Source organism: Anomalospiza imberbis, chromosome 19, assembly GCF_031753505.1.
Source record: "Anomalospiza imberbis isolate Cuckoo-Finch-1a 21T00152 chromosome 19, ASM3175350v1, whole genome shotgun sequence".
Lineage (NCBI taxonomy): Eukaryota > Metazoa > Chordata > Aves > Passeriformes > Viduidae > Anomalospiza > Anomalospiza imberbis.
This window is the reverse complement of record NC_089699.1, coordinates 6,675,980-6,689,485: the sequence shown is the minus strand read 5'-3', so window position 1 is coordinate 6,689,485 and position 13,506 is coordinate 6,675,980. Positions and strand designations below refer to the sequence as shown.

The following is a 13,506-nucleotide window of genomic DNA, read 5'->3' as shown; positions in this document are numbered from 1 at the left end:
AGCCCCTGCCACCTCCCTGGGCTGTCCTGTGCAAGTCCCTTGTCCTGACTTGTCCTGCTCCCAGATCTGTTCTCCTCAGCAGCTCTCCTCTGTACGTGCCCAGGCACTCACAGCTCAGCACTGAGTCACCCCACAGGGCCGAGGGCATCTCATCCTGCTTCCTTTGTTTATTCTCTCCATTACACAAAGCTGTAGGCAATCCCCATTTCCCCGGATAACATCAGGCTGAAGCAAACGTGTCCCCGGGGGCTGCTCCCGGGAGTGTTCTGAGATTCCCTGGCATGGCCACCACGGACGTGACTCTGGAGGAGCTGAGGGAACAAGGCAGTGTCAGGGACCCTCTGTCCCCAGCAGCTGCTCTGGGCTCAGCCCCATGAGGCCAAGCTCGTCCCAAAGGGAGTCAGTTTGTCCCTCAGCACACTCTCCCCCAGGAGCTGCAGCCCAAGCTCCACTCTTCCCTCAGTCCCCAGAATAGCAATACTCCCACTCCAGGAAATTATGGATTTTCTTGAGAATTACTGTGACCTTTTTTAATTTCCATTCTGCCTTTAGCTGTCTCCTCCCCTACACTCCTTCTCTAAACAAATCTTGAAGCTGTACAAAGTGTTTCCTGTAAATAATACTCATCTGGCATGGACAAAGGGAAGGAAAAAAACCCTTTTGCTGCTAGTTCCAACTCGCAATCATCCCTCCAGTTTAACTTCCATCTGTTTGACCAGGGAGCAATGAAGGCAGCACAGTGTTAGAGGGAAACGGAGGGGACAGTGACATGCTCTGGCCATCAGATTTCAACCTGAAATGAGAAGTTCAGGTCATGGAAATGACTGACATTGTGCTTCAGAGTGTGCAGGGCAGTGATCAATGTCGAAACTCTGGCAAGAACTTCCCCAAGAGCCCCTTCCTGCCCAGCACAGTCAGCTGTTCTCACAAGTGTCACAGCACTGGACAAAACCTTTCCTTTCCCAGCCTCTGGTGCCATCCCCCATGGACTCCATCCCCATGAGAGGCTCACCTGAGCAGTGACACAGCAGGAAGCAGCTTCCCCGGCAGCTGTGAGCGCCCCTCTGGAACCCAACCCTTGCAAGGGTGCCTGGGGCTGTCCTTGTCACCAGCCAGTCACTGTGGGAACGGGCTGAGTCACCAGTGGCTCTGCTGCCTCTCCCACCACATCACTGCTTCTGTGATTCCACAGGGAGCCAGGGCTGCACAAAGCACAGCTGCTTCTCCTGAGGATGCCAGGGGAACTCCCTGGTGTGGCTGTGACACCCCAAGGGACAGGTGTTCCCTGCAGGTCACCTCTGCCTGCTTTTTGCAGCTCCCTGGCCTCACCCACCTGTCCCACGGGTCAAATCCTCACAGATCACTGCAATACAAAGCCCTCTCCCCTTCCACAGACGTTTCCTTGGATTTGGATCACACCTTGTGCAGCCAACCCCAAGACACCCCTGGTCTAAGAGGTGCAGGCAAAGCACCCCCCTCGCTGTCAGTGCTGCTTTTTGGGATGTGCCTGCAGCATCTCCCCATTGCCTGCGCCACCACTTCTGCCTGCTCAGCCCAGCGGCCACAGGAAGAGGATGGGTGTTTTGGGGAAGCAGAAATCACCCAACTGGGCCCCACAGGACCTTTCATTGTGTTCTGCAAATGCCTGCGTGTTGTGGTTTGTTATTTGTCTTTCCCCACAGGCTGGATTTCCTTGCTTCTCCAAACTGTTTTCTAACAGATGTTGGGATGTTTTTCTTACCTGGAGCAAAGCTCTACCCCTGCCCACACATGCCACCAAGCCTGGGAAGAGCAGAACACCCAACCAAACCCACCACAGCCCTGATGTGGCCACCCCAGCAGAGCACAGTGCTGCCACAGGAGGGTTTTTCACAGCAAGGTTCCATCAATCATCACGAGCCATCAGAAACATGTGATGGCACATTGCATTTACATCTCTGGCAATCTATTCTGTCAGCAAGGGAATAAAATAAAACAATTGTGCCTTTTGATTGGACTTCTCACGGTCCCACCTCCAGTTTTGCAGCAAGGGAGGGCTGAGGAAAGTTTGCCAGGACTGATGCCAAGTGCCATCAACAGTTCTTGATATCTGCTAAGCCACAGAAACCCTCTGTGAGGCCCTGAAGAACAGTCTGTCCAGGGATCAAGGCGCTGTCATCCAACAGAGGCTACAACCATCTGTAACACTCAAGAAAATTACAGGCTTCACTACCATGGGAGAGGACAGGCGTATTAGAAATCGAATTCTCTGAAGAATATGACCTTGTCTTTTTAAAAGCAATCAGAAGAATGGTTCATTGTTTTAGGTATGAACTACACAGTGCAGACCTGGGCAGTGCTGCCTCTTGTCACTGTTGGTTTGGGAGCAGCACTGCCCTATTCTCATAGGAATATAAGAAATATGGCCTCTGCCACCCAGCACACACCAGCCATGGGGAAATTCAGGGATGTGGGGTGGGAAGGACATGCCTGCTTTTCCCTGGATCTCCCAGCACTCTGGACAAAGGTAGCTGCTCTCTCTGAGCATCTCTGAACGTTGTTACAGCCCAAACAACAATCCCTGGGCAGCAGCCAGTGGGAACATCAAAATCACTGTCCTACACCTGTGCAGCAAAGGGGAAGTGGCAGAGCAGGGAACAGCATGCTGTGATGGATCAAATGGTTAAAAACAGTAAATAAATTAAGGGAGTTGGGGATAAAAACCCATCAGAGAAATGTGTGACTGTTGAGAATGTCAGCAGGCACCATGGCTGCTCCTCACTGGTTCAAAAATGTGAAAGATGAGTATGGACAGGTTGGAGATGTGGTTGTCCAAAAAAGAGCAAGGGTTTGCCATGCAGGAACAGCATTTTGTTTGTTATGGGGCTTAAAGCAAGGATGAGGAGCTGTGGATGTTTGGTATCAACCAGCTTTCACATGGGTCTGAATGATGCAGATCATTGCTGGCAGCTGACACACCAACCTGCAGAGCTTTCAGCATCCTGAAAATAACGCAAAGCCCTTGGTCTGTGCAGGAGCCTCCTGCTGTTCTGGGATTATCAAAGAACAAGTTCATTCTGCAGTCCTGGGGATTTTCCTTCCTGCTGTTTCAGCAGCACCAGGTGACAGCACCACTCCAAACCCACACCAAGAGCCCCCTGCACAGCCTCAGGTGTTCCTGGGGAATCACTCCACCATGGCATTGCCAGCACCACCATCCTTCTCCCTCCCTCTACTGCTGGGCTCCAAAATTCTCTCCTCACCCTTTTTCCCCTTTCACATCCCCCTTAATCTCACTGGCCCAGCAATGCAAGTCTGGGGAGTAAGAGCTAGCTGAGAGTTTGAGCTGAAAAACAATGTTTTGTTTTTTTTTTTTTAATGTATTTCCAAACAAATTATTTTGAATTTCTGTTCCAAATGACAATCTAAAATTAAACTAATGTTTTTGTTGGATCCAAGCAGTACTTATTCCTTGATACTGCAGTTTGGCCAAGGAATTAGAGAAAAAAAATACAAAAAATCAGGTCTAACAAGTCTTTTCATTTTCCCCAGCTCAGACACAGACGGTGCCAGTTCAGTGACAGGAGATGGGGTCGGGTTCAGGAGCAAACAATGGGCTCTCCAGACACCGGGTCATCCCTGCCCCACCCAGCAGCTTTTATGGCAGGGTGGTTAAAAGCCTTTGAGGGAATCACATCAGGTCTCTCTCTGTAGTATCAGCCTGAAAAAGACCCAATCTCAGCTTTTCCAGCCTGTTTCAGACCAGCTACACCAGATATTGACTGAGCCCCCCCCCCCAACAGACAGAGCTTGGCCAGTGACAGCCCTTGAGGATTATTTGGGGGGGCCAAGTCTGTGCAGTGCTGCTTTGATGAACTCCCTCGCTGTGGCACGTGTCCCTGTGCTGCCACAGCTCTTGGCCAGCCCAGAAAGATCTCCCGTGCTTTTCATCCCTCCCTGGATGTCCTGGAGCACAAACCAGAGCCCTTTGGTGGGGCACAAACCCCCCCACCCCTTTACCTGCTGCTGCCTTGGCTCAGACCCACAGGTGCACTGCATCTGCAGGAGCCCCGTGGTGCCAGCTCCAGGGACACCCAGGAGGGGACCCTGGCACGCTACAAACCAACAGTCAGAGGACAGAGCCATTTCCCCAGAGCTTCCCTATTGTAAAATGCAGGCGAACCCAATGGGAAGAAATGATGTCCAACTCCAGTTTAGAAGGCCGAATGATTTCTTTATTATAACTATGCTATAATACATTAATATACTATTTAAAGGAAGATACTAAAACTACAAACCTACTTTTCTAACTGCCATCTCTAACTCACTCACAACTCCTGACCCTCTCTGAGAGTGCAGCCACAGGTGGGTTGGGTTGGCCATCAGCTCAAACAATCCTCACCAGAATCCGACCAAGCAATCACCCCAGGTGAACAATTCTCCAAACACATTCCACATGGGAAAAACAAGGAGCAGAAATAGAAATTGTTTTCTCTTTCTTCCCTCTGTGTTCCTCTATGAAAAAATCTTGAGAGAGAGAGAAATGTGCTGCCTCACTTCCCAGCTGAGGTGGGATCACAGAACGGGTCGGGTTGAAATGGACCTTAAGGATGATCTCATTGCAATCCCTGCCATGGGACACCTTCCCCAAGACCAGTTTGCTCAGAGCCCCATCCAACCTGGCTTGAGCACTTCCAGGGATGAGACAGCCACAGATTCTCTGGACAGCACCAGCAAATCCAATTTGATTTATAGTCTCTTTCCCATGTTTTATAGGGAATCATTTTACGAGTCACAATATGGGAAAATCCTCCTTCACTGAGGGGCTCACAGCTCCTGCTGCTCTTCCTGTAATTGTTCCTATAGCTTTAGCTCATATATGAAGAGTTATTTCTCCCTAAGTGCCTAAGCAATAAATTAGGAGTCTGCAGTTCAGGTAAGGGTGGGTGAAATAACATCTACAAATAATTCTGGTGGTACTGCAATTCTGGTGATCCTTATTTTAGTGAGTGCCAGCATCTCACATAAACCTGAAACTGAAACCATCCTCGGCCAAAACCACTCACAACATCCTTGAAAATATCTAAAAATCATCATGTCATTTATCACAAATCCTGTCTATTGCTTCTTTGGCCATGCAATTGGGCTTGAGTAATGGAAGGTGAGAATCAAAAAATCCTTAAAAAAGTAGTATTCCAGGACAAGTTTGCCTTCAGCAACTGAAATAACAGACATCCCCAAGGCACACATGTAAGAGCTGGCTTCAGTAGAAGTTACTGCTGTGTAAAATCCCTGTTCCATGCTCTCCCCTCCTCCTGTTGCTGCTGCCAGGAGTTCCAGGAACAAAAGCAGTGCCAGGATGAGCCACATGTGCCCGTGGCTATGGCACAAAGGTCTCACTGAGCCTCTCTGCTCCTAAGAGGTGAGGCACGCCAAGGTAAACTCTTAATCCCGACCCACCTACGTGGTGTGTGCTCAAAAGTCACAGCAGATGGGTTGGGATCACCCTTGAAGTGCTTTGGGGAAGGTAAATCTTGCCTGGGGCAAGGGACAGCCCTACAACAGGAGAGCACTGCTGTGCCCATGGAGGAAGATGGAGCTGGAGGCTCAGCTCTGGGAAGTCAAACAAGGTTCAGGGGGACCCAGGCCACAAAAGAGATCCAAAGTATGTCAGAAAGGGACAAATCAGGCTAGACATAATAAGTACCTAGCCTCAAAAGGTGTTTAGGTGTTAATTTTTTTTCTTTGCCATCATTTTCAGGAGCATCTCAACCAGGCACTGCATTTCCAGCCTGCCAGAGGCTGTCAGCATCAGCTTTTGCAGCTGAGAATTCACTTTGTCACATGCCCAGCTCCCCTGACAGACAGCAGAGAGCCCAGAGGCCCTGCAGCACCCTGCACATCAATGTCTTGGAGAAGCAATCTGGATTCCCAGGGAAATTCCCCAAAGCAAGTGACCATGGCTTTGCCCTGATCTGTGAACACACCAGCCATGGAGGGCTGGCTCCACCTCACAGACGTGGCAGCTCTCCAAGGTGGCCTCCCCGGTGCCATGGGTGATTCCTCCACCTTCATCCACCTCCTGCCCGGTAAATCAGGGAGATTTATTGGGGGCAGCACCCCAAGTGAAGCCTTTGCAACCCAGAGCAGCTCAGCAGCGCTGCCCATGCTCTTTGCAAAGTGTGAAGTGTTTGTAAGGAGTGAAAACTGTCTTCTTGCTTCCCAGTAGTGTGTTCTGGACATGGCAGTTCTTTTTGTTTAAACAGCTGCACCAGGGAAATCTCACAGCAGTGTTTCCAAAATACAACCACAACCCCTTTGAAGCAAAGGTATTGCCCAGATGTCAGCTCAGCTGTGCCACCGAGGGTTGGGCACCAACCAGACACACACCAGGGGCTTTGCAGTGCCCCAGCTCCACCCCAAACAAGCATGAGACCCTTGGCCTCATCTGCAAGGAGTCACAACAGCAGGTCACAGAGCTGGCAGCTTTTCTGTGCAGGGACACAGTTTGGTCACTGGGGCTGTGTGTGGCACACAGTTTGGTCACTGGGGCTGTGTGTGGCACACAGTTTGTGTCCCTGGGGCTGTGTGTGGCACACAGTTTGTGTCCCTGGGGCTGTGTGTGGCACTCAGTTTGTGTCACTGGGCTGTGTGTGGCACACAGTTTGTGTCACTGGCACTGGGGCTGTGTGTGGCACACAGTTTGTGTCACTGGGGCTGTGTGTGGCACACAGTTTGGTCACTGGGGCTGTGTGTGGCACTCAGTTTGTGTCACTGGGGCTGTGTGTGGCACACAGTTTGTGTCACTGGCACTGGGGCTGTGTGGCACACAGTTTGTGTCACTGGCACTGGGGCTGTGGCCCAGCCTCATCCCCAGTGGTTCCAGCTGTGAGAAGCAGGTGAGCAGCACTGACAGCAATGAGCCATGGAGTGCCCAGGTGTGCTGAGCAACCACCCAAGGGCACAGAGGGCACACGGGTGCAGTGCATGGACATGAGGGGTGTGAAAGGTTGGGCTAAAGAACAACAGGGGTGACGCTTGCAGCCTTCTGAAGTGGTGTGGTGTTACTCTGTATGAGTTGAAGCCTTCTGGAATTGCATGGTGACACTGTGTATTGTGGCCATCTCAACTGTGACATTTCTGTATGACAGCCAGTTGTATCCAGACCTCTCCTTGCACTGCTCCTCCCTGCTCCAACCACCTCAGGAGGCCACAACAAATAACAGGTTTCCCTACGCACAGCACACAACCATTAATGCCCAATTTAATCCATTACAACGTGCTAATCATCACACTCAGACTGTCTCAGGTTCCCAGCACACAAGCCCTAATAAACCCTCCCGGCAGCCCATTTAGCAACGCTAATGAGAGAATGAGAGAAGAAAAATGTGCAAGAGAGAAAGGTTGCTAATTAATTTTAACCATAAACAGGCAGCAGCATCACAGAGAGATTTTTCTGAGTGAAGCCAAACCCCCAGCTCCTGTGTCTCATGAGCACGGGCAGAGTCCTGTGGCAATGATGTGGCTCAAGTGACCGGCAGCTGCCACCAGCACGCCTGAGGGGTGGCCAGACCCGCGGCTTGGGGTGTTAGGAGGACGCTGGCATGATGACACCACGTCCCCACAGTGGCCAGGGCAAAGCCAGGGCAGAACTTGGCTTGCAGAGCACAGCCACAGGCTGGTGCCTGGAGCAGAGCAGAAATCAGCTGCAGAGCAAAGTCCAGCAGCTGAAGGAGCTGCCAGAGGCACCTGAGCTTTACCAGGCGAGCAGGGCACCTCTTAGAGGAGACTTGTCCACTCCGTGGTGCACCAGGCACTTCCTGGGACAGGATTTCACGGGGAATTCAGAGGAACGACACCAGGCACGGCTGCACACTCTGAGTTAGCCGGGGAGGAAGGAGCAGAGGGCACAATGCCCTCTCCTCATAGGGCAAGCCTGGCCAGCCAGGAGCAGGAGAAGGGCGAATAGAGCCCCCCAGCATGAGGGGATCCCATCTCTTACAGCCCGTTTGGAATGCCCAGGGCAGCCAGTGTCACACACACACACACACACACCCCACAGCCCTGTTCCCGTGTCACGCAGCCTCTCGGCGCTGGATGTCACCCCGTGCTGGCACAGGTGCCTTCCGACCACAGAGTCCGCGTCCCCAGTGCAGGGCTCTGCCTGGAACAAGCCGCCCCGCTGCCTTTGCTCTGCTTTTTAAGCCTTTTCCACTTGTTTACACACAGCGAAACAGCTGCTCGCCCCTCCGCGGAGCGCTCACAGCCAGGACGGATTGTGCACGTCGCACCTGGAGGGGGGGGGTTAACCTTTTTCTTTTCCCAGCACAGACACAAAGGGAGAGGCGAGAGGAGAGGGAGGCTCACCTGAATACGAGGATTTCTTCATGCCGTCGCTCCGGGCTGTGACATGGGAGCAGGGGCGAGGCCGGGTGGGGTGCGCGGTCCCTTTTGTAGGCAGCGCCGGGGAGGGGACGCGTACGGTGCCACCGCATCCGTGCGTGGCTCCGGCCGAGGGGCAGCTCCCGCTGGCGAGCACACACCTTTGCCAGCCGCACACACACACCGGTGAGGGCTGTTCCAAGTCTCCTGGCAGGGGAAGAGCGGGGCTCAGCCTCCCCCGCGGCTGCACCTTACCCCCGCGGCACGCAAAGCATCCCCGGGGCTCGGCCCTGCCGGCTCCCCGCCCTGCAGATCCCAGCGCATTCAGCCGCCGCAGCAAAGGGAAGGGATGGAATTTCACACCCCCAGCCCGGCGCACCCCATGGGTTTGATTCAGCCCTTGGCTGCTGGAGCAGCTCAGGTCAGCGCTGCTCTCCCGGCTCTAGTTCAAAGTGCATTAGTGACCCGTGAAAACGCCTCTTTCCTCTCCAAACCCGCTCGTCCTGGGCTCATTCAAGGCTGCGAACCGAGCAGAACGTTTGTGCAGGCTCACACCTCACTTACTCGCTGCTGTGGGGGGGGGCAGAGAGCCACAGACCCCAGAAACAGCCCCCAGACATTGCCCCAGGTGTGGGGAAAAGGATTTTACTGCTCCTCGTGTGCCAGGAGGGAGAACGTGCTCCGGATCTCTCCCCTGCGAGACGCAGGTTGGGCAATTAATTACACAAATGCAATCAGCCGGGGGCATTGCAAACACAGACAGGAAGAAAGTCATAGCTGCTCTTAATTTGCACAGGGAAGTGAGCACAGGGAGCCTGAAGTGCTGGAGGAAGGGCCAGGCTGCTCCCTGGAAAGGTTTCCATGGCCCTTCTGGTGGGTCACCCCCACACAGAGGTGCAGAGCACAAGTCCTGTTCACGTGAGAGAATTCCACCAGCTCTAAGGAAGGCATGGATTCCATAGGAAGGGTTTCTGCTTGGTTTCAGACTCTTCCAGAGTAGGGGAAAAAGTTTTCTGTCCCCAGCCCTAAAGCTGGCACTGCACAGGGACAGGGAAAGGCAGTAGATGAGCTGGATTAAGAGGATATGGTCCTATCAGGATTTCTTACCATTTCTCAGCCATAGATTATCCCTCTGTAACAGATCTGAGAAAAAGGATTGTCTGAGTCTCTCTCCGGCTTTAGTGCAAAACTGGAAGAGCTGGCTGAAGTCACTGGGGGATTCAGTGCTAAGCAGCCAGACTTTGCACTGGAACAGCTCAGGAGCACTCCACATTCCCAGGATTGTAGCAACAACAGCTACCCAGGGCTGCAGGACACAACTGCATCCCTCCAGTGCTGGGGTCAGCAGGGGGGAGATGTTTGCAAAAACATCATTTGTTTGTTGTCATCCAAACAAAACTTCCATCAAAATAAAACCTCTTGAAAACCACCAAAGGTTTGTTGCTTAATCAAGCACACCTTTAAGGCAATAGTAATGATATATTACCCTTCCCACAGGTGCTTTTGAAATCATTAGTCAGAAGTCATGGGGGAGAAACAATAGTGCAACGACTTGCCCCACGTTATGCACCAAAGTAAGGGCAAAGCCAGGAGCAGAACCCACTCCTGGTCACTGATCCCACTGTTCTGCTCCTGCCTGCACCTCTCTGATGGGCACGGCTGTTTGACACTCAGCACTCACAGGGACACACCTTACAGGAGTTCAAAAGGCAGCTTTCCCTTCTTGAATATGGGCATACGTGCAAGTGTGCCTGCTTTAGTGTGCAATTACATGTGTGCAATTCAATGTCCAGCCCTGTATTGGTGTGATTACATGTGCACAGGGTGTCTGTGCCATCGTCCCAGGGCTGCTGTGCTGGGAGCAGCTTGTTCAGAGCCGTGGCTGTTTGATCAGCTCCACTGCACAAACATAAACAGCAAATTGTGGGGCAGGCGTCCTACTGCAGGGCCAAACAAACACCATGAGACAGAAAATGGCTGAAGGGATAATTTTCTGAAATACTCCCTGACAAAGAATCCTTTTCTTTGCCTGCCTGGTCTCAGACTTGCCCAGAGAATCAGTGGCTTGGCTCAGAAGGGCAGGTTAATGTTTAACACAATGCAGAGCCCACAGGCTTCAAATAGGTAAGTCATTTAGAGCTTTTTTTTCCCCCTTGCTCTTTCGTAAGTCACTGAGGGAATTTACTGTTCCTGAAAGCAGGGATTTGGAGTGCTGGCTCAGCCTGGCTGCAGCCCTGGCAGGCACTGTGTGAGCTTCACACATCCAGCCCTGGCACAGACACCCGTCCCGCCCCAGCCCTGAACACCCCCCTGCCAAACACATCCCACCCTGGCACTGGGGTGCCAGCACAGCCCTGGCAGTGCCACAGAGCTGGCCACCCTTCAGGGAGGCTGTGTTAGCCTTCCTTGTCCCCACCTCGGGGTGCCCAGCTCCACACACAGCAGTGGCCTTTGGAGGGATGAGCCTGTAGGCTGCTCTGAGCCCGGTGGCACCTGCAGCCACTGGGGCTGCAGATGTTGCACCTCCTGCAGCAGCTGCTGAGCCTGGCCCAGCTGTGGTGCCCTCAGCAGCTGGTTCTTCCTGTAACACCTGTGTTAGAGTCGCTGCAGGCATGAAAAGACTTGGAGCAGCTGCCTAGAACAGAGGCTAGACACAGTTAAAAGAATAAAGTAGGGATTTATTAAAGACCTGCAATAGATATACCTCAGGCACTCAAAAGCCTTCCAGAGGGGCTACACCCAAGATGGACAATGGTCACCAGTTCTTCAGACAATTTTAAGTTTGGTCCACTTACATATCAGGTGTTAATTATCCAATTGCAGCTTCAGGTAATGAAGTCCTATTCCCCCAGTTTGTGCCCCCCAAATTCACTTTTGTGTGTACTTTTTGGGGCCTGAGGCTGTAGGGTATCCTTGAGTTTCAGGCCCAGAGGAATTGTTTTGTCTGACCAAAATGTGAAGGCAGTAGCTGACACTTCATATGGAGTTCAGAGTTATGCACTAATGCACTGCAGGATCTGAAAAATATAAAAGCTAAAATCCTAAGGCATCAGCTGCAAGGGGTCTGTGCTGTGTCTCCCCCAGCATCCTCCTCCAGGGAGCCACGTTCCCCAGCATGTGGGGGTCCTGCTTGCAGAAACACAATCTCCCAAACTAAACAGAGCAGGGATGAGAGGAGGGAGAGACAAGCACCGCCAGCTCCACACCGTGGGCTGAGGCCGGCAGCCAGAGGCCCAGGAAAGGGTCAGAGGGAGAGAGAGAACAGCAGAGGCAGGAGCACCCAGAAATGCACGTTGGAGTGAGGAGGAAAGGGTACAAGTAAGGAAAGGATGAGCCCCATGGGGAAAAGCTAATTGCAAGGACTCGCACATGTCCTGAGACATTTGGGAATGCTGGGCTGTGTCACTGCCTCTCTGACTGACTAATTCCATCTCTCTGACCAAGCTTCTCTCACAAAAGAGGAGCAGGATGGAGTTTTCCCAGGGAGAGGTGTGGTGAGGCGCAGGGTTCCTGGGGTTCCAAGGCATTGCCTGGTGGGCAGAAGTGGCTGTCATGGAGAGAACAGAACTCCCTGGTTGTCCAAGAAGAAGGAGAAGCAGCAATTTACACTGCAAAGACCCATCCATGTGCAGCAGAGCAGACCTGAGCTTGGGGAATAGCATCGTTGATACAGGGGTAGAACCTCAGGTGGCAGGACTATAAATCCCCCCCACCTCCCGCTCCAGCTCTGTTTGTTTTACAAATGATTCTCCAAGCTCCTTTCCTGACCAACCACTCTGTTGTGGCTGTGATGCTGGAGAGGAGATGCAGAGGACCTTTCCACCCTGCTCTGCCCCAGGGCTCGCAGGCAGCTGCCAAACTGAGCAGGAGGGGAATGGTGACACTGCACTCTGGCCTGGGGATCCCCGCAAAACCCAGCGTGGAGAGCCCCTGGACTGAAGGGAAAGGAAGCAGGAGACCACCACACAGGAGCTGAGACCTTGTGGGGTTTGGCTAAGACCTTGGCAGGTACCAAGGAGGGCTTTGGGCACTGCTGCTTGTACTGTGGGACCTGACTCACCCCAGAATCCAAAGGCTGGGATCCACTAAGCCAGAAGAAAGGGTCAAGAGTTCAGTCATCCCACTGGATCTGCTGACTTCCACTGGAGGAGCTCCATGCCAGCAGCTTGGCTGCTGGTGGCCCAGCTCAGCCCTGCTCTGTGCCCTTTGCAGGGCACAATTCCCATTGTTGGTGCCCAGGACAGAGAGATGCTTGTGAGAAAGGACAAAAGCCTGGCAACCAGCACTGCACACTGGCAGAATCTGCCCTTCTCTCTGCCACCTTCTTGAGGAAATTAAACTCTTATGGCTCCTCTGATGGCTCTCCCTTTCCCCTGCAGCCCTAGCAGAGCATTCACTCACACAATGCACCTCTTGTGCCAGTCAGTTAATCCATACAGTGCACTGCTTACTTACATTCATTACCCTCATTTAGTTATTAAAAAAAAGCAAACACATATTTTCATTTTTTAACAGCTCTGAGAAGGGGTTATCCAAACTGGGATTAAAACTCTGGGCTGTCTAACTTGTTACTGCCTAAACTTCTCAGCTGCAGGAATGTTGGCTGCTCTGAGCTCAGTGGAGCCTTATAAAAACATACCTGCCCAGATCTTGGACAGGGAGATAGGAATCAGCTCCATGATCAAAGTCCCTGATAGCATTCCTGGATCATAGAGGCTGTTCAAGCAGAGCTCTGCAGGACGGATTGGCAGTGACCTGGAACTGCTTTCTGCAGCACTTGGGGATAATTCAGTGGAATTCACATCCAAAAACCCTCCAAGCCCTGACTTCATCTCTAGGCACATATGAATCATGTGGCTGCTGTGATGCAGCAGCCTGACTCTCAACTTGCAATTAGGAAATCAAGGATAGGTTTATGGAGTGTATTTGGGGTGTCCTGTTCTTCATGAGCACCAAACCCACTGAACCATGGAGATGGGGTGCTGGGGTATGTGTGGGAGCAGCTCAGGTCCACAAGGATGGGGAATAATCCCCTACTGGAAATCACAGCTGAGATCTCAGCTAAATCTGTGTAACTTAACACATGAACAGGCCTGTTTCCCTGTCCTCAGTGTCACTGGGGACAGAGTGGCCACCTGTGAGTCC

At 52.3% G+C, this 13,506-nt stretch overlaps 2 protein-coding genes across 2 annotated transcripts in view; both read right to left on the bottom strand.

The window, feature by feature from the left end:
* Positions 1-8,392, bottom strand: part of SEPTIN9 (septin 9) — a 143,599-nt gene extending 135,207 nt beyond the window's left edge. The window contains exon 1 of the mRNA XM_068209334.1: positions 8,347-8,392. Coding sequence (XP_068065435.1) covers positions 8,347-8,368 — 22 coding nt within the window. The 5' untranslated portion in view covers positions 8,369-8,392. The remainder of the gene's footprint in view (positions 1-8,346) is intronic.
* The window catches only part of CD7 (CD7 molecule), a 203,626-nt gene that overhangs the window by 154,208 nt on the left and 35,912 nt on the right, over positions 1-13,506 (bottom strand). The gene's annotated exons all lie outside the window — the stretch shown is intronic.